This window comes from Orussus abietinus, unplaced genomic scaffold (assembly GCF_000612105.2).
Source record: "Orussus abietinus isolate OABI.00-Male unplaced genomic scaffold, Oabi_2.0 scaffold44, whole genome shotgun sequence".
Taxonomy (NCBI): Eukaryota; Metazoa; Arthropoda; class Insecta; order Hymenoptera; family Orussidae; genus Orussus; species Orussus abietinus.
Window position 1 is genome coordinate 483,068 of NW_019394518.1, and position 27,789 is coordinate 510,856.

General features: G+C 41.4%; 4 protein-coding genes and 1 non-coding gene across 7 annotated transcripts; 3 read left to right on the forward strand and 2 right to left on the reverse strand.

Annotated features, from left to right (window-relative positions):
- Nucleotides 1-355: 355 nt before the first annotated feature.
- Nucleotides 356-8,633, reverse strand: LOC105701478 (innexin inx2). The gene has a single exon (XM_012428251.2). It carries the CDS (start codon nt 8,153-8,155, stop codon nt 7,079-7,081), a length of 1,077 nt encoding a protein of 358 aa, XP_012283674.1. The 5' UTR covers nt 8,156-8,633; the 3' UTR covers nt 356-7,078.
- A 5,216-nt stretch (nt 8,634-13,849) lies between these two features.
- Trnar-acg lies at nt 13,850-13,922 on the forward strand. The gene has a single exon. It is a non-coding gene; the product is annotated as a tRNA-Arg (tRNA).
- A 3,922-nt stretch (nt 13,923-17,844) lies between these two features.
- Nucleotides 17,845-20,141, forward strand: LOC105701121 (kynurenine formamidase). The gene is made up of 9 exons (XM_012427568.2): nt 17,845-17,974; nt 18,404-18,470; nt 18,558-18,648; nt 18,713-18,814; nt 18,891-19,025; nt 19,093-19,171; nt 19,236-19,427; nt 19,515-19,650; nt 19,737-20,141. Exons 2-9 carry the CDS (start codon nt 18,459-18,461, stop codon nt 19,869-19,871), a joined length of 882 nt encoding a protein of 293 aa, XP_012282991.1. The 5' UTR covers nt 17,845-17,974; nt 18,404-18,458; the 3' UTR covers nt 19,872-20,141.
- Nucleotides 20,142-20,277: 136 nt separating this feature from the next.
- LOC105701050 (death domain-associated protein 6) lies at nt 20,278-23,734 on the reverse strand. 2 transcript variants are annotated; one of them, XM_012427467.2, is made up of 4 exons: nt 23,426-23,734; nt 21,845-23,054; nt 21,241-21,774; nt 20,278-21,150 (listed from the first exon to the last, which is right to left on the reverse strand). In XM_012427467.2, the coding sequence occupies exons 1-4, from the start codon at nt 23,477-23,479 to the stop codon at nt 20,750-20,752; spliced, it is 2,199 nt and encodes a 732-aa protein (XP_012282890.1). In that variant the 5' UTR covers nt 23,480-23,734; the 3' UTR covers nt 20,278-20,749. The 2 variants fall into 2 exon arrangements, with proteins under 2 accessions (XP_012282890.1, XP_012282900.1); XM_012427477.2 differs by lacking the exon at nt 23,426-23,734 and adding an exon at nt 23,163-23,411.
- Nucleotides 23,735-24,445: 711 nt separating this feature from the next.
- LOC105701063 (H/ACA ribonucleoprotein complex subunit 4) lies at nt 24,446-27,731 on the forward strand. 2 transcript variants are annotated; one of them, XM_012427488.1, is made up of 8 exons: nt 24,446-24,550; nt 24,850-24,968; nt 25,030-25,362; nt 25,449-25,859; nt 25,942-26,062; nt 26,140-26,372; nt 26,448-26,729; nt 26,805-27,731. In XM_012427488.1, exons 1-8 carry the CDS (start codon nt 24,538-24,540, stop codon nt 26,889-26,891), a joined length of 1,599 nt encoding a protein of 532 aa, XP_012282911.1. In that variant the 5' UTR covers nt 24,446-24,537; the 3' UTR covers nt 26,892-27,731. The 2 variants fall into 2 exon arrangements, with proteins under 2 accessions (XP_012282911.1, XP_012282918.1); XM_012427495.1 differs by having other exon boundaries at nt 24,471-24,550; nt 24,824-24,968.
- Nucleotides 27,732-27,789: the final 58 nt, after the last annotated feature.

Here is a 27,789-nt window from a genome sequence, read left to right on the forward strand (position 1 = left end):
GTATAAATTCGAAATAGCGATGATATTCGATGTAATTTGTGATACGAGAACATGATGTGCAAGGTGCGGATGTTCGCACGAGATTTCCGGAAAAGGCACACTCATTGTGGTTAGTAATGGCATTCTACGGATTGTTCAATGATTGCAATAGCCTCGAGGAACCTTGCAATTCCAGCTCACGGAAGTGACTCAACCGATTAGTTGATCACTCTTTAAACGAATTCAAGAAAGCGATAGTTACCCGGCCGCCTCATACCTAACTGTAAATTATTCTAAGGAATTGCAGGGACTTTCTCATGTACGCGTTTACTCGAACCCAGGTGTGGAGATGGAATAATTCAAGGGAACAAGAGGCTTCCATGTATACTCTTTATTTTTATATTTTCCTTCCCATACAGCGAGCTCTCCTCGCCTCGAATTCTCCTCCTAGCTGTACATTTTTCTAAAAACGACACGTGGAATGTGCGACATCCCTTGGGAGTTCCATCACGGTCGGTACTTAAGAAAGCGACAAAAGCTCAAGCAGTGCCTCCCGAATCTTCTTGGCGAGATTTTCTCCCTAGATGAAAATAATTGTCAGTTTCCTCGGCGTTCCTGTAACTTATCCTCGATTAATTACAATATCGGCAACATGCCACATAACGTTGGTCCTCGTTTATTGCTAACATTAGACATACCAGAGGAGGCCAACCCAAAATTCATTTAATGTTGGCACGTTCGCTTGCGAAGTACTTAATTAGCGAGCGGCCATTTTTAATGTTTATAATAAAACATGATTTATTCTCGCCTCATTAAGAAAAGCAACGGACAACTTTAAAAATTAAGTTGTACCCGGCGGAATGCAAAGTGGAGTCCAGAAAAATAATTGACAAAGGACGCCGCTCACAATCGGCGCATTTTTGTTCTTGTTATAATGATCTCGTGTTAAAAATGATAAATTCTGTAGTCGTATTTTTGCACGCCGTCCAAAAACGTTTATTATCCGAATTAACTCGATGTCAGAGGTTTCAACTCGTTATAATTTAACAGTACACACTATTTATGTTGAAAATCCGAATTTAGAGGACTTTTCGCAGAAGAAGAAAGAAAAGCTCAACTTTACTTTTTCACGTAGCTGAAAATGGGGCGGGGAAAGAAATTACCATGTCCACTTCTCATAATCATTGAAGCTGCTTCGTTATTATTACAGTTATACCTGAAGTCGATTCGAATCATACATACCCTGCTACGAGTTACATTAAATATTACACTTTACTGTACTCTCATTAGGCACACAATGGATTAACCACTGAAAGTAGTTCCGTATAAAATGAGGAAAAAGTTTCGTATAAAACGGCAACGGTACGCGCACCGTTTTTCGAATGACAATTTCACCGGCTTTCCCCGAAAGTGAAATCGCTCTGCATTAAACATGATTTTCATTAAAAAAAAGAAAAAAAATAAGAAGAAGAAGAAAAACAAAGAGGGGGAGATAAATGCATTAGTTCGGATAATAAACGTCCTCGGCGTACAGGGACACGTGTACCTTCACAAAACGTACACGTAATTGTCCCCGCAGTAATTGTTGCACCGCGTACTTCGTAAACCTACGAACGATCGTTTTGCAAATTTCCATACCTCCTCCCGGATATAAACATAAGCGACGACAGAGCGAGTTACTACCATCTACATATTAACATACTACGGAAGATGCGTGTTCCCTTCCTCTCGATAACTCTTACAATATTTGATTATCGCTAACCTACCGTCAAGGTCTGAATCACTCATTTATCCGTCAATTCCAATCGAGCGGGTCACTTCAAAAAAACGAACAATGGGATACATCTCTTAAAAGATGAAAAATCCTCCTCTACCGAAATTTCATTGCAACAAGTACACGGTAAAGAAAACTCACAGGACTAAATTTGTCGAATTACTTTTAAAGACTTTGCTTCCGAAACTGCGGCTTCTCATAGGAAAGCTGCATAACGAATTTACGCTGTTACTTTCATACGTATTACACGATGGACATCATTAGAGCCGTCTGATATAAATTGATCCGAGACGGCGCGTCCGAGATAATGAAATTCCAGTTGAAATAACCGATTCGATTGGGGCTCGTAACCTAGTTGACCTTACATCTAAATCTTGCGTAGATTGTGCGTACACATTTCGTACAGTTCTAACAGTCAGAGCGCGAAATCGCGGGAGAACATGTCCACGAAAAGTCGCATCCTCCCTCTCGCTCGTCGATGAAAAAAAAAAGAAAACAAAAAGGAGAAAAAGGGAGAAAACATGACTCCGCGATATCAACTCCGATAATTTTTCCCAACCGAGGGAAAAATCCCCCAAAAAATCTCGGGGATTTCCGCGTCTAGGCCGAACGACATAACCTATTCCGGCACATCTCGCCGAGATACGTTTACGGAATTAGGCACTTCTCGTCAACTCGGACAGGAACACCGCCGTCCATTTTCCTCATAACGCAACGCATTCCTTCCCCGTCGAATTTCCATAAATCCGACTATTCGTTGACAATGATTCCCATAAAAATCACCCTCGATGTATTGTAAGATCGGGAACTCAGATACGTAATCAAGTCGCACCCGAAAAACGCATACAATAAGCATGTAATAAAACTATTAATATCCACGTAAACGGAGCAATTTGTTGCCGAGTGTATTACGTAGCGAAATAAATTCCGCATGCTCGTTACAAGCGTCTTCGTGTGCGGCCTGCCTTAAATTATTCTGGCTGTCCATTAACACCCTGAGAAAAAACAAAAAATATATGCATCTCACCAAAGAGATATTTCATTGAACAATGTTAAAGAAATATCTTGCTAATTCAAAGAATAATTATCCTACTCGGACTGAAATAAATTGTCATCCGAAGAAACGTTGCATCCAATTTATTCCAGTATTATTTAAGTTAATTGATGATTCTTTTAAGTAAACAATTATTTCCTCGGCACCATTCAAAGAAATATTCCTCAGGTTCAATGGAATAGTCCTTATCAACGCAGGGTCGGTAGTTTCCCTCATCCGGCGCGATATATATATATATATATTTTTCTCTATGCGTCTTCCGATTGCAAATGGCGTCCATTCTTGCGTCGAGGTGTTTCCCATCGACGGCTCGTTTAATACAAATCCGATTCCTAGATCTCGAATCGAAAGCTCGCAGGGATTCGCGGACGCGGGAATTACTTCTACGGCCGCGTAAGTAGTGACTAATTGTAAGGTCGATTAGAAAATATACGACTATTATGCGAGTCGCGTCGATCTCGATCGGCGTAGGCTGCACACGCGAGCCCTCTCTCTACCTAAATCTCTATATATGAAATACGAAAAAAAAAAAGTCTCCCGGGAGACACGCGTGGAAAAGGCTGGAGTGTTCGAATTCCTGGCAGTCTTACTTTGAGCGTAGATTTTTCTCTCAAAAATAGTATCACTCTATACTAGTCAGTAAATACATATATATCAAGGTCGGGAAGAAATACCGAGGAATAGCAAAGACGAGAGTAAGGCAGCTACCGGAAGTCGCGGCCACCATCGCCGGAAGTGTTCGCCCTAGCAAAAGAGAAAAAAAGTAACGAAGAAAAAGAAAAAAAAGAAAAACAAAATGGCGGATCAAGACGCGCGATCCGAAGCGCTGCCCCCTGGCGGAGATTAAAAAAGAAAAATCCAAAGAAGACGAAAACGTCCAACGAGAAACGGAATCGCTCTCGTAAGGACTGCGACCGATGTCGCCATTTTGTTATTCGACTTATCCGACCAGTTGTACTCGTTAACGAATAATTAACGAAAAAACGTAACACGAGGTCGCGAGAGGCAGTAACGCAAATAGGCAACGGTGAACACGTGGAACGAAGGAAGAAAGAAAAGCTACGAAAAAAAAAAAAATAGAAAAAAAAGGAAACACAGGGCTTCATGGAAAAGGCCCTCGCCTGGAATGGAATATTTCCTCATGGGAAAATCTCGCGCACATATACGCACGCGTATATGTACATAATATATGTATATTATAATAAATCTATCTATCTCTCTATATCTATGACCTAATACATTCTACCGCAGTAGCAAGACGATTGGTAATGATAGAGATAATTCTACTGGAAGGGGGGGTCGGCGTTCAACTTTGTCAAGGCTAAACTGGCAGGAATTTGTAGGGTTGAGATGCGAACCGCATGAGAGCGAGAAAATAAGCGGCTAGATTTTGGGAAATTCGAGATAAGAAAGAAAATTGGCTTCTCTACAATATTTCTGAGTTTTCAAAATGTCTATGATTTATCTCCATTGTTCCCACGATATGTCTCTTTTGGTACACGTGAAAAAGGCATTAAAATTGCACTCGTGCGGTTCGTCACGTTTCTGGAAGGATAACAAGTCCTTACGAATTTCGAGGAACGGAAAAGTCCGTCCTGGGACTCCCCCTGACTAATATAAAATACCTAAAAGTCGAATATTCTTGTCGAAAATATTTCTCAGAATACGACTTGGAGACACACATAACCAGTTCGTTGAATTTGCCGGTTAACGAGGTCGCACCTGTACGACGTGGAATGGATTTTTATAGTTCTCGGACCACAATATAGTCGATGTGGAATTTTGCGAGAAGCCACGGTCAAGCAAAGTCAAATATTGGTCGATTGCGACATTCTGGAGAGGCCACGTATTCGACGAATGAATTTTCGAGGGTATTTACCGAGAGCCAGCGAGGAGGCCCAAAAGGGATCACAAAGGACGCGCGGATTCAAGATGGCGACGAAGACGCGCCGTGAGAAAAAAATTCAATATGAATACAAAAAGATCATTGCTCGTAAATCGATGATTGCAGGAATTTAATACCACATAAATCCACTATCGCAGAGGCGACGAATGTCTTTTTTGCCGTTAGAAACGCGCCTGTAATTTAATAACTGTACAAAAATTCCTAAGCCGGTTAAATGAAAACCAGGCTATGTAGGTGGTCCGGGCAGTCTACTGAGGGGGAGGGGTCAAAAATCGTCAGCCGAGTTCTTCGAAGAACATTATTGTCGTAAGGACCCCTGGGAGAGGACCAGGACCCACAAAGGACCGTCGAGGGTCTCGAGGCCCTAAGAAGACCTCCGAAGGCCATTTGCAAGATGGCGGCGATGGCGTCCTTGGGGGTAATGGCAGATTCAAACTTATCCATACTGTACCCATGCAGAGCAGACAGAGATATCGCTTTCCTAAATATATATCCGGAATCTATACGTTTCCGAATTCACATCCAAACGTCCGTGTTAATGTCAGTGCTCGGACGGTGATTTCAACCGACGTTTTCACTGAACGGACGGTACGGTACGAGCACTGACACATCTGAACGGACACGACGTAACACCGACGTATTACTGCAGAAAATCAAATGAATTCCATATTTTTCTCTCTATCTCGATATCCAAAAACGTACGATACTAAATAATGCACAAATGTAGCACAGATATTTCACAGATATGTTAGAATCGCCCTTAAGGCGATGTGAAACCCTGAAACCAATCGCTTCCATCGCCCTGGCTGAAATTCCAGCACAAAGTTTACATGCTCCTAGTTAATGTCTCGACTTTCAAAATTTTACTTTAGAGAAAATCCGGCCAAACCAACAAATTATTATTTTTTTAATAATTTCGAAAGCATCGAGACATTCCTGACGTACGTATTAAAATTTCAGTCAGTTCGGTGATACGCCCTTAAAAAAATCTTTCTCCGAATCGACCGGTCTTCAGGGTTTCACATCACCTTCCCACCAGGAGCCCAGGAGAGGGGCCGAGAGAAAAGGTGAGATACGCAGAGAAAGGTAAGAGAAAGGACGCCGTCCCCCGTTTTATCACACGGTTAGTCTACGAGACCTCGGGGCCGCGGACCTGGGGATCCGCGGGGCCCGTCGTCGAAGTCGTTGTCGCTACTGGATCTACACGAGTCCAGGCCTAGATTCTTGCGATTTATTCGAATGATTCAAACGATTTCCCCGATTTCCACGATTCGAACGATTCGAACGATTCAAAATATTTGAACGATTCGAACGATTCAAAAAATTTGAACAATTAAAAAATTTCGCACGAATTAACGCCTCAACTCGACACATGGGACCTGGACGGGACCAGCGCGGACCCTGGTCGATCCCACGGGATGGCTTTCTCAGACGGCGTTCCGCGCACCTGCGACGCATCGCTGCTTACGTCGGCGTTCATGGAAACTCGCCGTATATACAATACACTAACAGTAATTTAGTTTCTCGACGAAATCGCTATCGGGTCACCCTGAGACCGAACGCGGTCCAAAGATCCTCCGGATCGACCATGAAAGGAGGTATCATTCCCATGATTCTTAAATCGCAGCAAGAACCAGAAATTTCCAAGATGGCGGCTGCCAGTTCGCCAGCCCGAGACGCGTTTATATCCTCAATAACTCCGCCACCGCATATTCCTTGAATACCGAAGTTAATCTCAAAGGCAGCGACAAATCCCACCGTTTCTCCCCATTCGAACAAAGAAAGGGTATTTCACCTAACCTCGACGTAGTCGCATCTTTAGCACCTTGAAGAGACTCGAATCCCGCGCGTTCCTTTGTCCGGCCCCAGAGACGCGTTTACGGGCGACCCGACAAGGATATCGATTCCCGAAAACCAAACACCAGCCTACCCCAACCCAACGCGTAGAACCCGAGGGAACTCGTCGATCCCCCTCGTGGATGGTCCGATTCTCGCTATCTCGCTCCATTATCGGCGATTAAACGTGGATGCGTCGTTTCGGAAAATAGTCCCGCGCAGAGCGGAGTCTGTGCTCGACGAGGTCTTCCAGGATGCGTGGTACACACGTCGTCCGTCCGAAGACGTTCGAAAACGTCCCATGGGGATCCCATGGAGGTCCATAGGGTCCCGGGGGACCCCGCAGGGACTGCGGTTCGCGATGGTCGAAAAAAGCGATCCCTTCTTCGGAAGGGTTCTAGGTTGTTCCCGGACGGAAGCCCATCGACGTCGAGCTATCCCGTCGACCGATCAGTGACCGCAGAAACTCTTCCGTTGGTCGCGCGCCTCGCCCCGAAGAGGGCGCGCGTCGTCTTCGAGACTCGGATTCCTAGACGTCCTCCTTGCCCTCGAGCTTCTTGGCGAGGTCGGCCACGAGCTCCTTGTAGACGAGGGGGTCGATGTTCTTGCCGAGCTGATAGAGGACGAACCAGTCGCCTATCTGGCAGTTGCGGGAGATGGTCTCGATCTGCTCGTGAGGCGAAAGGCGCGACCTGGCCCTGAGGAGGACGAGTCGCAGCTTCGAGCCCGCCACCACGGCCGCCCGGTAGGCCAGGCTCAGGCCGCTCAGGACGGCCAGCAGGATAAACCAGAACCAAAGGAAGACGTAGATCTTCTCGTTGACGATGTTCAGCGGGAGCACGCAGAGCCCGTCGAACTTCTGAACGGTCCCGGAGGCACCGTACTTGTGGAAGGTGCACTTGGTCACCTTAGGAAAGACTCTGGACATGGGGTCGACGCGCTCCTCGGGCTCCATCTCGGTGAAGCTGACCACCTCTGAGCCGTAGGTCGTGAACTCGCCGTCCAGGAAGAAGTCCATGAAGTAAATCTGGCCTACCACGTTGACGAAGTTGAGGATCTCGCAGAGGAAGAACCGGAAGGCGTAGAAGTTCTGGGTGTGCAGGTTCGTGACGAAGTAGTCGACGAGGAGCTTCTTCCGCTCGATCTTGCAGTCGTCGTTGACAACCGGGCAGTTCAAGTCGAGGACGAGCATCTTTATGCGGCCGCCCTCCCAGGACTTCCACAGGTACCTGGGCACGTAGAACAGGATCGCCTGGAAGAACAGGGTGAAGCAGACCCATTGGTAGTACTTGTGGTACTTGATCTCGTCCTCCCCCTCGACGTGCGCCGCCACCCCTGGCTGCACCACGTCTTTACCGACGATGCCCATCCGGTTCGGGATCGTGAAGGTCGAGTAGATCCAGCAGTAGGTGTCCATCACGTGTAGCGGGATCTCGTCTACGATGCAGTCGATCGGGTCGCCGATGTATTGCCTCGAGGTCACCAGCAGGCTGAACGCTATCAGGATTATCACGGTCGCCTTGTAGTGCAACCGGAATACGTTGTTGTCGATGCATACCGAATCGAGCTTCAGCAGGCCCTTCACGGACCCGAACACGTCGAACATGGCTGCCGATTACCGGAGCTTGTCCCTTGGCGCTCTCCTCTCGCTCTCTTCCTCTCGTCGTGCCGTCCGCGCGCCGCCTGGCCCCTCGTTGAGTCCTCCGGGCGCTCCCGCTTTCCCCTGGGCCGCTCGCTCGCGTCTAGCTCGCGCCACCGGGTGCCCGCATCGGCTCGCCGCCACGCGTCTCTCTCTCTCCGTCTCCCTCGCTTCCAAGCGCCCCGCGCTCGTTCTCTCTCTCTCGCTCTCGCACCCGGCGCGTCCTCGCGCTCGGTTAGCTTCGCTTACCGGTCTTGCCACTCATCGACGTCCTCCGCGCACCCGCTCCGTTTTCCAACCCTTTCCTCCCGCGGAGAACGACACCTCGCGACCCGCACTCGTCGCTTCTCTTTGGACGCTGATCCCGCGGGACTCAACTCACTCACTCCTGCCTGGCCACGTAGGATCCCCTGCGAATCTCTCCTCACTCGGTCGCGAGCGCTCACGGGCGTCGGGAACTGACGACGGGATCGCCGCGCCGCTTGCCGCCGCCGCCGCCAGGGGTCCCTCCTCCCCTCCCTTCACTTCGCAGCCACTTCCCCTCCCGGCTCTGGAAGGACCGCTCCGCGGTCACCGTCCCCTGGCGCGCCCTCCCCACTTCTGCCCTTCCCCTCCCCGCGCATGCGTCCTACCAAGAAAACTTTCTATTACCATGGCGACCCGCCGCCACCGAGCGATACCGACGACGCGCGCGGCGCCCGACCGAACTAAGGGAGGTGCGCACCCTATGCAGCTCGGCTGAACTGCAGATTAGTGTACTAATTTAAACGGTCCCTTAAGGTGAAATTAATGGGTCATTCTATGTATATAAAACGTTGAAATATTTAATATAATAATATTAAATTTTTCTCTAAGGTGGGAACACTGAATTATTTGAAATTTCAGCATATGATTATGAAGACCCTAAGGAAGAACGTTGTGCTCATAAAATTTCATTAAGAAATATATATATACCCTTGGTTCTAATTTGAAATGAATAAAAACATTTTCTTTTCAAAAATGAAATTTTGTTAGGAAGGTTGTTCCTTAGGGCTTCCATAATCACCTGTTGAAGTTTCAGATAATTCGGTGTACCCATATTGGAGAAACATTTTATAAATATTTTAACTTTCTGGTTTCGTAACACTTTAAACTTACGTTATAACGTGTAATTACTAATTTATTCCCAACAGGTGTAATGATCGATCAAAGTATATTATAGTAAGTGAAAACTATACATTTACTTTATTGCCGATATTTAGAAAACTATGGATTTCAGTATTACTCGGTTTTTAAAGAACTGACGGCTGCTAGTACTTTACAGTGTACTTGAAATCGTGAAATCAGTGGTTTTCCACGAATACCACTTGAAGCTAACGATAACTGCTTCTTGGGAGTTTAAATTATTATTTCATCGAAGAACAGACCACATTTTCACGCGAGTTTACTTGGTTTCAGAAGGAGGTTCGAGATATTTGGTTAGGCGCTCGTATATGCAAATGTCCGCCGATTTTGGCCAAAATCTCTCCGTCGACCATGACCCGTCCCGGAATTAATTAACATTTTCAAGGCGGGAACGTTCTGGCAAACGAGTCGAAAAAAAATCCAGTCCAGCGATCGACTCCTTCTTGGACGAATCCTCGATTTAATCGCCGGCTCAGAAAAAAAGCGTCGATTCAAGATAATCGATTTTAATCGGCTTTGTCGTTTTCCAATTGCTCAACACATCCGTCGATACATCTAAAATGCGGAGTTTAACAATTTCGCAAACAGGGCGCAAAAACATCTGTAAGCCTGACACGTATTCTCCTACAGCTCTTTCATGGGAATGCAAATCAGTCGAGTGGACGTTAAGGTTAGAGAGAAATTAATTACCTCGGATTGAGTAATCATGAGAGCATTGATTCCTTAAGGCGACGTGAAACCCTCAAAACTAGTCGATTAAAAAAGAAAAACGCTATTTTTTTAATCCTACTCCATCGAGTTGACTGAAATTTTAGCATACGGCTCATGAGCACCTAAGAAATGTCCAGACCCTTTCGATATGTATTATCTTCAATGAATAATGTAGGCACATTCAAGAAATCATTTTAATAAATGAAGAATTTGAAAGTGTGGACATTCCTTGGGTGCTCACGAGTCACGTCCTAAAATCTCAGCCAATTCGGGGGATACCCTTAAAAAAATGTGTCTAATTAGAATCGACTGGATTGAGAGGGTTTCGCATCATCTTAACAACCGATTCCGGGAAGAACGGTCAATTCTTTTTGCTTTTTCAGAGCAAGAATTCTGACTCCGGGTGCATCGAGTCGGAAAGCGACACCACAAGTTCCTGGCGGTCTTCTTGAGTGTCTTGGAGACTCCCACGAGAGCTATGACGCACCGTAGTGGGGAGTGGAGGGGACCTACGTGGCCCAGAGGGGACCAACGGGGCCCAGAGGGGACCAACAGGGCCCAGAGTGGCCCGGAGGGACCCAGAGGGGCCGGGGAGGACCTGTGCCACCTACCGAATTCCGATGTGCTCGCACGGACCCACGTAGGAGCGTCGCACGTTGCCAGTTTTCGACTCTTACCTTTAAACTCGACCGACGACATTGTTGCCAGAACGAGGGAGTTTCCCCGAGGACTGTGGAACGTCAAACCGGTGGAATTACCTGGTCAGGAGTTACCTGCAGGCCCAGGCCCCCGGCCATTATTTATGGCCACCATATATAGCGAGTCCTTTTCGAATCTAAATCCGGCAAGGAGAACCAGAATTAGTCGAGACTCGTATTCAGGATTTTTGACGTCTATCGATACATGTCGAAGAACGTATAGAGACGGACATGAATTTTTTACGGATATTGTCCAAGCAGGGTATGAAGGGGCACCAGAATTAGTCGAGACTCGTATTCAGGATTTTCGACGTCTATCGATACATGTCGAAGAACGTATAGAGGCGGACATGAATTTTTTATGGATATTGTTCTGTCAGGGTATGAAGGAAAGGGATTTATGTCCAGGGTCAAAGCAGAATGCGAGGAGTTCTTGATGCGTTTTGGTACTAAGAATCGCGGGAAATCAGCTGGAAATCAGTGGGGGCATTGTTCAAAACTAGAGATAATGAAAGAACTCGTGGAGTCATTAGAAATCAGTGCACGTAGGAAAAGAATTCAGTCATAAGATGAAATTTTACTTGCGTCAACAAATGTGCATACCTGAATACGAGTCAACGACATTTTTCCTTAGAAACGATTTTGTTATTTCGACAACAAAAAACCGAAATTCCATTCATGGTTGCAATATTCTTTCCCAGCAAGAAATTTTCTCTCGCTCCTTCGTTCGAGTAGTGACAACAAAATTTTTTTAGCCGTTGCTACAAATTCAGAAAGGTTTAAAAATTTACTTTCTGCATCCAAACGAGCCGCGTATTAATACTGTATTCCTCGGCACAGTTAATCACTCGTTACCATCTTCCTGGCAGTTTGATTTAAGCGCGCAATTATCTTTAAAGAAACGTTGCCAACAAAATTCGTTCGCGAACTTGTGAAATAATCTAATATGTTATGTCTGTTAGGATACAATTATCGATACAGGGAACTTATCGAAAAAGTTGGGAAGCTTAGAAACGTTAATTGGAAAATACTCGACAAAAGCGAGCTTTTTCATTTATGTTCAGTTTCTGTCTCCAAATTCGCTTCGGGGTAAAATGTAACGGTGCTGTCTTTGTAAATTGTTAGCGGAAGACTCAAGGCTCGAATAGCATTCGTTGGAGACGATTGGCCGATCCATCGGCTTGCGACAAACGACACCGACTTACGACTTATTGCAGAAGAGGCCTTAGGGGAACTGCTCGTGGTTGACCATTAGCCAGGTCGTGGTCACACGCTGAGGTACTCACGATACGATCGTCTACAGGTAACAGATACGCTGCAGGTTGTTCCCTTCTCATATCCTTGAACTCGATCGTCCTCGATGAACTCGAAATTGAGTTTACCATAGTTTCAGGAACCCAAGTACAGAAAAATGGAAATGAGCCAAAGATGAGATTTTATGAAATAAACTTTCCTCTCAAAAAGGTACGCATCCGTCAAGCGATCGCTTAACGGAACCCAGGTCATTAAATAACATTTAGTCATTCTTATATTTCAATATCAGCTGTAATATAATAGAGTAGTTAAGGTTTTAGAGTTTTTTAGTGGAAATTGAATTTACAATAGTTTCAGGAACCCAAGTCCAGAAAAATTGAAATTTAACGGGTCATTGGAAGAAGCGTAACCATTCACTCCGCTAATTGAAACAAGAAGATCATGGTGGAAAGCACAATTTTTCCACTCGAGAGACAACGGATAGAAGAAGATATTCTCCGGTGACGCAATTCGAGCTCAAAATATGTGTCTATCGTGTTAAGGTTCCTCAGGTAGGACTGAGTGACACTCAACAATGCTTCAGACAATGATGAAGCAACGACTTTTATTTCGCAGTGGATGGCTCGCAGAACAAATACCTGATAATACGGTCCTGTTATCACCTAGGTGGAAGTTTGCTGCTCACGGTTCTGAAGAGTATAAAAGTGTAAATGAATAATCGCTCGCGATTTTGATCGCTAAACATGACGTCAGATTTCCTTAGACAGCTATATCCCTGCAAAGTGGACGATAGATACCGATCAAAGGTTTTTCGAGTAATGAGACTAAAACGGCTTTTAAAGAGTTTTAGAGGTATGAGTTTTCTCAGTTATCAGAATTACAGTCATGCCGAGCATGACCATGATATTTTTCCTCAGATAGTGCAACAAACGGGTGACCTCATCATTTTTAGAAAATGATCATCTCGGTTCCTTAACCAATAGGAGTAATTACAGGAAAGGAAGGAACTCTCATGGTGAGGATATCCGTGATTTTTGGGTTAATCTTATTTATCGCATTTGCATGCCAGACATACAAGGACTTATTCCCAAGGCTGAGTGCGGTGTATTGTCCTGCATCGTGCGTATATCATCAGTTTTTGATTGACCAACGAGTTTTATTTCTCCCAATCTTCATAACTCGTAACTGTCCACGCGCTCTACAGCGTTTAATATCGGTAACGAGTGCTGCGTACGTAATATGCCCTCTCTCTCCGTACCTCCTTGGTGATATTACGACTGGTGACCTAAAAAGCCAAGGGATACCGTCACGGATTGTTGCACGCGAAAGTAAATCTTTTCGCAGTGAAGAACCGATAGCAAGGCGACTTTTTCCATGTTTCCGACTGTTCGTTATACGGAGCAACCTCCTAGATAAGTAGAACAATACCAGTGGGAAACCGAGTTTCGAATCTGGTGATAAAAAAGATGGTGTCCTTACGTTTAGAGAGTAGAGAAGTAGACCGAGTGATGCGAAACAGATACCAGGAAATGAAATTCTAATTTGACCAAACCACAGCTTCCCCTTAGAGCGGTACATATCTAAAATAGATAAAAGTGATAAAGTTCGAATGATATTTACTTTGGCTTCAGAAAATAAAATTTGTTACAGGAACGTTTCCACTCTTTCGCCATGGAGTTTGAAAAGCAAAGCTTTTGTCATTGTCGCTTAAATGGAATTTCCTTGATCGTTCTGGTGGACTTCTCAATAGACGTGAGAGAGTCGTATCATCTAACGTTGCGACATCTTCAGAAGTCGAGTAGAAGTAGAACACCCTTACGTCCCGAAATAGGTCGGTCCTGTGGCGCAACGGATAACGCGTCTGACTACGGATCAGAAGATTCCAGGTTCGAATCCTGGCAGGATCGTTATTTTTTTTTTCCTACCAGGGAAAATTTTACCTGCGCCTGCAAAGCACGCTGACGAGCTCCACCGCCATAAATGCTGGCTGCTGACAAAGAAAAATGCCATGGCAGCGCTAGCGTTTACTCACATTTCTTCGCTATCAGCAGAAATCTTCGTCGACAAGTTCTCTTGTTCCCGCCATATGTTGGAACTCGACTTTAAAACAGAGAACTTTAATTAATTGTTAAGAGTACCTTCTTATGTAAATATGCTTGAAATATTACAATTTTTCTTATATATAATAAAAAATGGAAGCGTACCAAAGAATAGAACACTTATCTACTTAATTTTTACAGTGACTTACTATTGGTATAGAAACATGTGTTTTCGAATAATTATTGACGGTTATAGTGAACATTTTTACGGGTAATTTAAAAATCGGCCAGGTTGAGTTTCGACTTTCAAGAAAAAGTTACCGTAAAAAGTATTTTAAAATCGCCGAAATTTTTATAAAACGCCCAATCTGGACACTTTGTACGGGACGACTGGAAGATGGCCCGAGAACAAGACTCTAATCGGCCCTGAGTAGGACACTAATAGAGAGTAAGAGCAACGTGAGCGTAACTCGCGGGTCAAATAAATTAACCTAACCTACCTATCGTGGCATTCTTGTTGATGCTCGAGGCGCGAGTCGGAGCTCGATACGTGATAACGAAACCTCTGCGTGTCTATTTCTGCAGGATCGGAGATTCGGTGAAACGGGCTCCGTATCGCAGAATGGGATCGAGAAGTTCGGTTCGCTTCGAGACAGTCGTCTGCCCTTGACCCGCCACGGACTCGACGATCCGTCGAGACGAGAGAAAGAGAGTCGCCGGCCGCCATCTTTGAAGCACGCTGGAGAACGGTCCAATGGTCCTTTCCATAGCTGAAAAATTCAAGCGCTCGTCGATGTTTTCACCGTAACGACACTATTTAATGCAACTGTAAATTCACCTCGTCCTCCTTGAATTAAAACCACGCGTCGCTCGAATTTATTGTCAAGCTGGGAAGAGGCGTCGAATACCAATACCGGAATTCCAAAATGGCGGCGGTCCTGTAAGCATAAATTAGCGAACACAAAGAAGCATCAAAATGTCCATTTTACATAAGCACTTTTTCTGGTGTAGAATTCTATTCCGGTAGGGTTAGCGCGGAATGATTGATTAGCGAGTTACGCGACTTCTTCCGGAGTATGCTGAAAGGTATGCACTTCGGTGCGTGCTACCGAGTTGACGTACGGCTTAATTAGTCGGAGAGCTTAAGAGAGACAAATGTCCGTGAATTAACGTCTACGTTAACTGGAGGATCGCTATTCTTGGACTGCACCGATGTCAAGGATTTGTCATAACTGTACGTTTGCGGTAAAATGCTGGAAATCGCTTAGTAAATGGATTTATTCGGGATACACAAGGTCGATCAACGGGTTTCCCGACTTTTTTAGGGTACGCTGAAGAGGAGTCAACGAGTACATGTACGACTTAATTATTCGAGGAATTAGAGAAGAACATCCATTATTTAACAAGTATGTAGACGCTATTCTTGGACTGCACCAACGTTAACAAAATGTCACAGCAGTAAATCTACGGTAAAATACAGGAATCGCATCGTAAATGGATTTATTCAGGATACCCAAGGTCGATCAACGAGTTTCCCCACTTTCTTAGGGTACGTTGAAGAGGAGTCAACGAGTATATGTACGGCTTAATTACTCGAGGAGTGGAGAGGGACAAACGTCCACGATTTAACATCTACGTGGACGGGAGGATCTCCACACTCGGCCTGCATCGAAGCCAGCGACAGTGTGCTAACGTGGCGCGATTCTCCTAAGTGTAAGTCCCTGGTGGAAGGGCGAAGAACGGCCCCGATAGCTGCTCGTCGACGGTAAAGTCACGCTGGAGAAACCAGCATGGAAGGGAAGAGAAAGAGCGGAGAGGGGCCGGTTTTTCTGGTTTTAATCGGGCCTTGCAGCCTCTCCTCGAGCTCCGTCCATTGCTGGGCATTCCAGGCCGCGATTCGCTGCTCCAAGGGTTCTCATGCCCACCTCAAGCCCCCTGGAAGGGTCCACTCCTGCATCCAAAATGGAACAATGGCTCAAGAAAAATTAACCACCACTTGACATCCATCCATGCTAACGTCTCAGTGGATCTCCTGACTTTGGACTTTCGATCGACCGTCCTGTCTCCTTAAGCTGCGATAACTCGACACAAACCGTTTACGTTTTGGCGTCTTATTGATAATGATGCGCATGGCTTGTATCATTGCACCCTGCGTTGCAGTCGCGCGGTGATTCCGCAGTTGGCTTCTCATCGCCTTAAAGGGTTTCTTCTTGCCTTTTCCCGCCTAAGGCTATGAATGTCGTAAATTCTCCCTGTTCCTAGGAATCGTTGCAGGAGATTGTCCCGAACCTTGAAGGTCTTGCATTCTTGTCGAACCATGCAGGGTAATCCTTCCAATCTGGATATACAAGTGCGAAGGCTTGGATTATTTATAACAGGCTCAGAAATATTAAGGAGGTACAGTGTCGATGAACTCACGTGTTCAAAAGTCGCCTTCGAATCCTTTTAATACATGAGAACCGAGTCTGGGTGCGGCCAAGCGCCGCGTGGAATTACCGATTCTTGCCCGTTCGGAGAACTCATTTTTCCCCTCCATAAATCCAACTTCGTGGTTTCTCCTGCCTGTGCTCAGACAATGCAGAATACGTGCGATTTACATTTCTAGCCGTTACCTTTGTACAAAGACTTGACTAGTCATGTGGGCCTGCAAGACCATTTACGTATGCGGAGGGCGAATTAAGTCCGATTGTAGATTTTACACTATCGCATTTATAATCAACCGATAAGGCTGTAAACTGGCGGTGCATTAAATTGAACCGAGTACGAACTCATTTAAATGTTTAGAGCGGCACACAGCCACGGATTTGTCGATAATATCAAGACCTTATGTTTGCAATGTCGGCCGAGTATACAGCGACTTATCTATTTTCCAGATGGATTTTCATGCCTTCTCTCCTTGAGCTAGAAAACTCTGCAGATCTACGAGCAGTTAACTCTGCATTAACTCGTTAATTACCATCCGGCACACATGGGTAAAGTAAATTTATACGGACGACGAACTCCTACGAATTGGATGAACGTTCCCAATGCAGTGACTGGTGATCGAGTTTCGCTGCCGATAATGAAAGGTTTATCTGCGTCTGAAATGCATTGAATAATTTTTCTTCAATTATAATTCACGTTGTACTGAGGTACTATATATTTTTATTTACTTGCCTGCGGCGCCACTTTCAGGAAAACTGGACTTTACGTCTTTGCCGTGAGTAGTCAAGAAACGAAGACCTCGATTGCCGACATGTCCGGGTTTCACAAGCTTTTCAGAAAAATCATTCAAGGACCGGACGCAGATTCCAGCCGGTGCGTGAAAGGATTATCTAACGATCTCGTAAGCAACGTAATGTCGGCAGAAACTCGTTATACGGAACGTAACATTAATCTTAAGTTGCTCTCCTTACCCGCAATTACCTCGGATTTTGAAGAGCAAGGTGTAAAATCAATTAATTAATCGTATCATCACCCTGTCGAATTCTTTCGTTTCACGTCCATATATGGCTCCATTAATTTAAAGCTGTGCGACTAGACTGTATATTTATTGTACGTCACTATAAAATCGTGTATTAATTGTCAATACATAGGTTAATCGTAGTGCTGAATTTCCGGAATTATTGTGTATTAATTTTTTGAACTTTCGCAGAGTTTTTGGGATGTAGAAATTCGGCAATTCTCTGCCGTACGAGAAAGTGTTCTTTGCGGTTATTTGCGCCATCTGTGAGAGGATATTTAAACACGCGGTTGATTGCAAAAAATTCTTTTTACAACAGGTGGCGCTACTTAGAAAGTCTCGAATCACGTGATGAATATCGGCAGAGATAAGTAAGAGCTGTGGTAAGCTGCATCTATTTAACGCCGAAGCGAAGATCGTATCCGTTTAGTTCAGCTTCTAAATTGAAGTGCGTGTTGACCTCATAGACAGGGCGCAGGTAGGATCCGAAATTTGTCAATGAATTCGAAACGGAAACGGAACCTCGTCCTAATATAACATTTTTTAAAACCTTTTAATCCATTTCATCAGACGTCGCGATGACTTAGTTTTTTATTTCTCTTTTAACTTGACCTACATATCTTATATGAGTCTGGACGGTGCTTTCGGTACGTCAGATTTATCACCACTTTTTGTAGAATTCAAAGTTAGAGTGATTACGAAATAGAACGAATTTTAGCACCCTTTTTTGTTTTACTTGTTACAAAACAGGTAATCTGGATACTTTTTTTTTTTAATCGTTCGCTGATAAATCGCGAATACGAATTATTCTGCAACAATTTTAAGAAATATAATAAATGTGTCAAATTTAATTTCAGTTATTAGTGAGTATGTGCAAATTATATATTAACATTTATTCTGTTTGCAGTCTGACCGTCACATATCAGTTGATTCTAGAAATTCTGAAACATACAAGCACAAAAATGTCAATCTCGGTATGTTTGTAAAAAGTTAAAATTTATATATATCCTAGCATCCATTGATCGACACGTATACATTGTTGTTTCTATGAATTTATGCAGGAACACGAAAAGGCCTACACACCTTCGGAGTGGAGCAAGAGATACGAATCTGACAAATTATTATTATATTTCCATAAAAAATCACAAGAAAGTAAGTTGTGGTGGATTTAATTGGAGTTATTTTAAAGAGTGACAAACTAATATATCATTTTCAGTTACTAACGAAGCACAACGCATAACAAAGTGCGAACTCAATGTACCTTATAGCACATCAGAGCGCACCAAGTATGACATCTATGGCACGGATTTACCTAATGGTATAGGATTTAATTTGAGAACTTACAATGAAAGTCATCTACAGCAAATTTAAAATTACTATCGCTAATGTTATAGATGCTCCTATCTTCTTATTCATTCATGGAGGATACTGGCAAGAATTTTCAAAGGACTTTGCTGGGTTTCCTGTTAAAGTCCTTGTATCAAGAGGAATAAAAGTTATTGTAGCTGGCTACAATTTGTGCCCAACAGGTAACATCTACATGGTAGAGGTAAACCGATTTACAATTCCTTTACATTCTTGGTATGTCTTATGCAGTGACATTCTCTCAGCTAATGCAAGAAGTCAAGATTATGATGGAAGAAATTTTGAAGCTTGCTAAAGATAAAGGATCAAGGTGAGAATCTCATAAGTTTTTAGGCGTAACTTCGTATTTTTCTAACATAATTATTCTTTTGTAGTTGCGTTTGGGTAGCAGGTCATAGTGCAGGTGCACAAATGGCAGCAAGTCTTTTGCATGATACCGCCTGGTTAGCTCATATTGCTGAAAAAAAGTATGCCGAGTTGTTGAAAGGTCTGGTACTTATCGGAGGGATTTACAATTTGGAGCCTTTACTCAGTACCAGTTATAACAATGCACTTAACTTGACTAAGTACTTCTGACAGTTTGACTTTTATCAACTAAATCCTTGTTTATATTTGCATTTTTTTAAATGACAACTCGCTATTTATCATTTCAGTAAAGAACTCGAGACATATAGTTTTGGAAGTACGGACACATGTGGATTAAATCCAGTGCAAAATTTAAAAGTTATTGTAACTGTTGGAGAATGTGATTCTCCAGTATTTATCCAAGAATCCCGAAATTATGCACAGGTATTTCTAGAAAGACAATTGATTTCTTTTACACAAGTTTATATACCATTGTTATTAAAAACAAACCGTTACATGTTTATTTTCAGAAACTCCTAGAATTTGTTGACAATGTGGAATTTTTATTATTACGTAACTCAGTCGACCACTTTGACATAGTGGAAAACTTAACAAATGATAATTTTGCCCTGACAAAATTAATTATTAAAAACGTTTATTTGTAATAGCTTTAAATGCTTAATAGTCCTGCAGAAAAATTAAATGCGAAAAACGAGTCATTTTCAGCATATAATACAAAAGAAAAAATGTGTTCAATAATAGAGTGCAAATGACAATGTTGTAGGTAAGATTTATAATGTGGCAATTATTTTTTTATATTCACAGTGATACAGTTATTGTAAGTATATTTTTAACTAAAGATAACATATACACTGATTGCATTTGAATGAATGTGTACCACTCTTGTTGAAAAATAAATTTCACAAAAATACATATTTAATTACAATAATTAATAAATAATTATGGGATACTGGAACATTTTTAATTCTAATTTTTTGTACGCACTTAAGCATTAATAAATATGTGCATGGTTGAATATGTACAAGAATATTTAGAATAAATCCCATTAAAAATATTTAAATAAGCTATATTTCTCATGTAACTACAGCTGATAACTGACAACTTATTAATATTGTACAATTGCAGAATAGTTTATTAATATAATTCAATATTATTTACTTATTTTTAAAAGTCTTGTAGTAGTTTTGACAGTACAAAAGATGTATGCTTCTAGCCATCCTTCATTACAAAATGGCGCACTGAAAGTGCTTATTCACAATTGTATTCTTTTGGAAACCTATAAATTTATAAACCATTAAGCCATACCTCACTCCATGAAGACTCTTTTGAATTAAGGAAGGTTTTGACATTTTTCTCAGGTGTTTTTGGAGCTATCAATGTCACATTTGGTTGAATTAATCGCAGAACTGCATCATTATCTGCTAGTTGTTTTATATTTTAGCCTGTGCTATCTAGTTTGGCAATTCACGTATACGTGCGTTGTATGACTTCCATCATTGGACTATTTGGTGAGTGACCAATGTTAGTTGGATGGATGTAGGAAACTCGACGGGTAGTAACGAGATTGTTTAACCACGTAATTCTTTGTGACGTTTTGTATACTGATGACATGGCTTTTTTTTGCCGGTATTAGTATAGTTTTACCACCATTAAAAGCTGCAAAGGTTTTGGAATCAAGACGAATAGTTTTTATGGGAACACGACCAGTAGGTAATTTAGGTGAGTCTTTTGTAAGATCGACGATAGCTGTTGTTTCTTCCTTTGATGGACTTATCAGTTTTGGCTTCACCGCAGATTCTGGACTGTCTTTCCAGGAGCCAGGAGGTTTTGCGAATGCTCGCACCCTTAGGACTGGCATTTCATCCTTTTTAATCTCCTGTGTACTATTTACAGAATGCACTGACACAATTTCAGGTACATTGTCTACAACATTTAACAAAATCGAGATGCAAATTTACCTTATTATTATATTAGGATCCTCACACAATAAATGTTAAAACATTTAGTACGCACCTTTGCAAGTACTGATGGTTTCAAAGGGAGTCAAAGGAGGTACTGTTGCTGTTTCAGGCATTATCGATGAGACCTTACCACATTTCTCAGGAGACTTGACTATTACATCCTTCTCAGCTTCTTGTATCGATTGAGTTGCAGATTCAATTTCATTAGATTTTGTCACACGTTCATCTACACTTTCGGTGTCAGATTCAACTGTACTTAAGGCATCTCCTCTGGTGTTTTCTTCACTGCTGTGGTTTTGATCACCTTCACTCTCATCTTCCTCTTGATCCGATTCTTTATCTGTCAGCTCAGATGAATCATTCAATTCCAATCCACCAGTTTCTTGTTTTTTAGCATATGTTTCAAAAACTTCAGCAAGCTTCTTCTTTCCTTCTTCTTGGTTCTTTTGTAATTTCTCACTTAAGTCTCTAGACTTTTTTGCTGGATCATTATCTTCTTTTTCCAGATAGAGAGAAAAGGTATCCCAATAATCTGCACGTCGAACGTGTTGCAAATATTCGCCTATACGGGTAAACGCATCTTTTGCTATAAACAAAAAAGGATTTGCAAATATGCACAAATTTATTTACATCTGCATCGCTAATGTTTGACTTACCAATTGCTTCCTGGCGTTTTTTAGTTAAACCTAACTGTTTCTCATCATTGCATTTTTTAAGGCAAGTTAAAATATCACCATAATCAGGGAAGATCACCGCACTTGCAGAGGAAATGTTTTTAGTGGACTTATTTCTTCTAGAAATCTTTGAATTTACAAAACTACATATCGCTTGGTTCAAACAGTCTATTGGAGAGACTTTTATAGATTTTGGGCGTAAATATGTACGACCAGCATCAGCACTTTCTCCTGAAAGCTCGCACCACTTTGTGTACAGTTCTACCATTCTTTGCTTATACCTTTCAGTTTTAATATAATTACTATCATTATCATCATCAAAATCAACTTCAGCTTCCTCTAATTTTTTAATTCGTCTCTCACAGCGTTCCATTGCATATTCCAACTTTTTGAGATACTTTTCAATTTTATGTTGTTTTCTGTTATTTTCAGGTTCTTTTGGAGGATGATCTTTTGGGATTTCGCTGGTGCTTGGTTTCAATATTTCATTACACTTATCATTTTCTACTCTAGTAGTTACAGAAGCTTCATCTTTATTCTGCTTTTCTTTCATCACATTCATCACATCCACAATGTGTACATAAATCTGTTTATCATTTGATAAAATAGCTTCTCTTTTCTCATTTAATAAATTCTTAAAAGTGGAGGAGTTTGCAAATGCTGGAGCTAACTGTATGTAACGTTTCTTTAACTTGCTAACAATTTTCTCCATTTCCTTGCTTGAATCTCGTTGGAGGCACAGATTTAGAAACATCGGAAAAGTGTCATCGTCGACATGATACACATCAACTTTTTCTTTTACAACCAATTTTGGTTTTTCGACAAATTCTTCTACCGTAATGTTTACTTCATCATTCTCCTTCTTCGTCGCATCTTGAGGCATCGATGTATCGGTTGTATTAACAGATGACTTTGAATTTTCATTGCCATTTTCTGATTGCTTTTCCTCTGTCACACTGTTAAAACTTATTCTATTTTTCACCACACCTTGCGGTATCGAAACATCAAGAGCGTTGCCAGTTGATGGCGAATTTCTCTTGCTGTCTTGAGGTTTATTTTCTATTAAGCATATCAATTTAATTTTTTTCTTCGCCATGTGATTAGTCATAATCTTGGGTACATCACTGATTTTCCTCTTCTGAGGGATTTTACTTGTCTTACATTCTGCCAAAGACCCGTTACTTTTACTTGGCTGTAACAATAAATACCTCCCTTAACGTCTCTTCGCATACGACTCAAGTATCATCTACAATATGTAAATAAACATTTTTTCTCAAAGTTTAGTCTCATTGTCACTTACATTTTTTTCATATCCACTGTCATGAGTTTTAGATGATAACACACTTACAATTTAAACACTAGGAATTAACATTACTGAAATGGACGTCTTTAGAATATAAACAAAGTCGGTGTGTGCGTAACGAGAAGGTTACGAAAGGTTATGAATTTCCCGTTTTACCAAGTCTTAATCTCAGTTGCAGTCGAAATGTCGAAGATAAATTTCAAAGCGACTACCGCGCGCGCAACACATGAGACTCAGAAAGAGTAAGCTAACTTTCAAACCTTTAACGGCACGACTTCATCGTCGGAAGAAAGGCAGATGACCTCGGTCTCCATTTCAATTAAATTCCTGTCCAGGGCTCTTCACATTGGACCACTTATCGAAGAATTGTCAACCGTGCAACCATAAAAAAGATTGCCACGGAACATAACGACTACCGTTCCCTTACTCCAAAAGTCGTACGAAGGAAATATGCGCAAACCTGTCGGAACCTGTCCAAACTTGAATAGCTTGCAAACCTTCGTAAACGAACCTCGAGCTTTATCCATAAAACGGAACTGACAATGGCGACGTTGCGCTTCACGAATAGTGCGAGCACTAGGGAGCCACTTTCATGTCACGCAGAACACGAAATCATTACTGAACATTTCTGTTGCTTTTCAATTGGTGGAAAACCAATCGGCAACAACAGCTTAGTTCGTTGAGAACCGCCCATAAGGTTGTTTCTGGGATTACCCTAGATGTTCTCCATTTAACCCTAGACGTCTTCAACATGACGTCATTTTTGGGTGTGTTCTGTTACCGCCGCCATTTTAAATTTAAGTCAACCAATCACGTAACTGGAAATCGTGTGGCTGACTGCTCTTGCGCATGATTCAAGGTTAATTTACTGCGCAGGCAGGAATATGTTCTCGCTTCCTCATTTAGTACATCGTTAATAATTTGTTTACCACGTTCTTGATTAGATAATTTTATATGCATATCAAAATTTCACGTAATTAATCGTACGCACCCTAATTGCGTATATCTTGTAAGGGAATTTACATGACAGTGAAAGTAATTATTTCATATGAAATCCAAAATACTAACATGTAATATTTTATCTGTATTTAATGAATAATTTACTAGCGCCTTTATTTTAATAATTGTTAGTAACTTTTCTGGAAACTGTAGCGATTGAAGCTCTCTCTGTGATCGGTATAGTAGAATGTGATTCCCATTAACAGAAGTTTTGTTAAATTCTTGCGATACGGTCGATAATCTGAGTTAACTTCATGATCTATGGCATCTGTTGCTTTAGCGTGCCATGCCACAGTTGTATCGTGGCTGGATAGCATGTTTCTAGGTTATAGGAACTTGTAATTACATTAACGCGTACTTTACCGATTTAAAAATGGCAGAAGTTGGTAAATATCAATGTAAATTATCAAAGTATCCGCGTATAACAACTTTTTGTTGCATTTTGTAATTTGAATTTGTTTTTCTGTTATGATTACCATGAAAATAATTTAGCGGTAAACACGTGTTTCGAATTTTTTTTAATTACGTTAATGTAGATGTTAGTTTTTTGCGGGAACAAGATTGTAGGAAAACTAAATTAATGTGCACCTTTTAGGAATTTTAATATTCCAGTGTTTGTTGGTATACATAGTAACTAAAGCGTGAACTTAAATTTATAGGTTAACCGGAAAAATGTCTGTTTTAGAAAAGCAAAAGAAAAGCAAAAAGTCTCTTGGAGACATCCAGATGGGAATGAAATGTCTCGTAGAACCATCGTCTGGAGATGTCAAATTGGACTGCAAAGATTGGCCCTTACTCTTCAAGGTAAATATAAATCATGTGAATTTTTGAATTTATGTGACAATCTATCCATTGTATGTTGCAGAATTTTGATAAAATGTTAACACGCACCAAACATTTCACCCCTTTGACCAGTGGTTCTACACCGTTGCATCGTAGTTTGTCGGAATATGTAAAATCAGGGTGCATTAATCTTGACAAGCCTTCGAATCCTTCCTCGCACGAAGTCGTAGCATGGATAAAAAAGATATTAAAAGTGGAAAAAACTGGTCACTCAGGCACGTTAGATCCAAAAGTATCAGGGTGTTTAATCGTTTGTATTGATAGAGCAACGCGATTAGCCAAATCACAGCAGTCTGCAGGGAAGGAATATATTGCAGTATTTAAACTTCACTCAGCAGTTGAAAACGTTCAAAAAGTAGGTATATATTAAATTCATTCAAGTTCTATGCAGCTTCTATCTACAAAAATATACAAATGTGGTATGATATTAATTTCTTTTAGGTGGGCCAAGCTTTGGAAAGGTTACGTGGTGCTTTATTTCAACGGCCTCCATTAATATCAGCAGTCAAACGCCAACTCCGAGTGAGAACTGTATATGATAGTTGGCTTTTAGATTATGATGAAGAACGCAATATGGGAGTCTTTAGAGTAAGCTGCGAGGCAGGCTCTTATGTTAGAACGATTTGCGTCCACCTTGGATTATTTTTGGGTACTGGATGCCAAATGCAGGAGTTGCGTCGAAATCGTTCTGGTATACAATCTGAAAAAGATGGTATGGTAACTATGCATGATATATTAGATGCCCAATGGCTGTATGAGAATCATGGGGACGACTCCTATTTGCGAAGAGTTATTAAGCCTTTAGAAGCCCTCCTGGTTAACCATAAAAGAATTATTGTCAAGGATAGCGCTGTAAGTATTCTGTGGTTTTACTTTTATCCATTCTATATTTTATAGCTCTCATATTTCTTAACTAACCACTTATTAATTTCAGGTGAATGCGATATGTTATGGTGCCAAAATAATGTTACCAGGCGTACTTCTTTACGATGATGGAATTGAATTGAATCAAGAAATTGTTATTGTGACTACAAAAGGAGAAGCAATTGCTTTAGGTATTTTCTTTATTTATAGGATAGTGAAGTTTAATCAAGGAATTTGATGTAATGTAAATTCTTTTTTTTTTTTACAGCTATTGCTCTGATGACATCCCCGACGATGACAGCTTGTGATCACGGTGTAGTAGCTAAGATTAAGCGAGTAATCATGGAGAGAGATGCATATCCAAGAAAATGGGGTTTAGGGCCTAAAGCTTCTCAGAAGAAGCGCTTAATAGTTGAAGGAAAATTGGATAAGCATGGTAAACCAAATGAGAATACTCCATCCACTTGGCTCTCATCTTATGTTGATTATTCAGAGTCTAAGGTGCGCAGACTTACTTTAATAAGATGCACACGCTAAATCTCATTTAGATGATACATTTAAAATTTATAATTCCAGACGGAGGAAAATGGAGTGCAAGAAACTCCTGCTAAAAAAAGGAAGCGAGATGAAATATCAACTGAAAGTCCTGATAAGTCTACTACAACCCCATCTAAACCTGTGGACATATCTACACCTATGGACACGACAGGGCCAGAGCAAATTAAAGTCGAAGCTAGTCAAGAAACTGAGATACAGAAAGAAAAGAAGAAGGAGAAAAAGGAGAAAAAGAAGAAGAAGAAGAAGGAGAAGAAGGAAGCTGAAGAGTGTGAGCCTTCCGAGGTTAAAACTGAAACTGAGGTAACGATTGGCAAATATTTTTGCTCTGTCTTTTTTTAATCTGAACACCTGTAAATGCTGTTATTATTTCTACAGGAATCACCAGTGAAGGAGCAAAAGAAAAAGAAGAAGAAAAAGAATAAAGACGAAGAAGCTCCAACGATAACCGAAGAGACTTCTTAATTATTCTGAACTGAGTTGTAATGATACAATTGTAATTATGGGTATTATATCCCAGAAGGGTGGCGCTTCTGAAAAATGTAAACACAGTCAGTGATTCACAATAAGGTGTACTGCACAGCCAGACCTTAAAAAAAAAACGAACATTATCGAAGTGCGTTCCAGCAGAATGAAAAAGTACTATCACCGATGTTACTACATATGAAACTAGTTGTATACAATGCGCATATAATATCGTAGTTTAATTTTTTAATTACATTTTATAATATAACTGGTATTCAGTGGTCATTGAAAGTGTACAAAAATTATGCATACAGGACAAGTACGGCGCAAAAAATATTCATTGTTTCAATATCCTTCTCATTTTTGCGAGGAGGAAGTATTGAGATACATGGCTTAATAGAATAATGCGTTGTCACAAATTTCTATACATGAGTTGAAATTGGTTCAGACTTCATTTATTTTTGTTACTAATCATTCCCATAGATTATCACAAGATGTATGCAAGAAATTCAGTTACTACATATAACGTTCAGTTACTAGTGAATGTTTTGCACTGAAATTTTCCAAGTGATTGCAAGATTATAATAAAGTTTTTATGTTTTCCTTTACAAATACAGCTAAATGATTTTATATGCAACCAGTAAAAACTATTTTGAAATATTCGCTTTTTTATCTCAATTGTTATAATTTCTAATTACTGTGTAAGAATGTTTTCAAGATAAACATCAATTGTAAATGTATGCTTCCATTCTTGATCATGTTGACGATGATTATTTTCTAAAAATATATATTTTTTTTCCTTTTTAGTGATATCACTTGTAATAAAGAAAGTGAGGATAACATTTGCCAAGACATTTCATTCACTATGTAAATATTGCACCACATTGTACCAACTTTG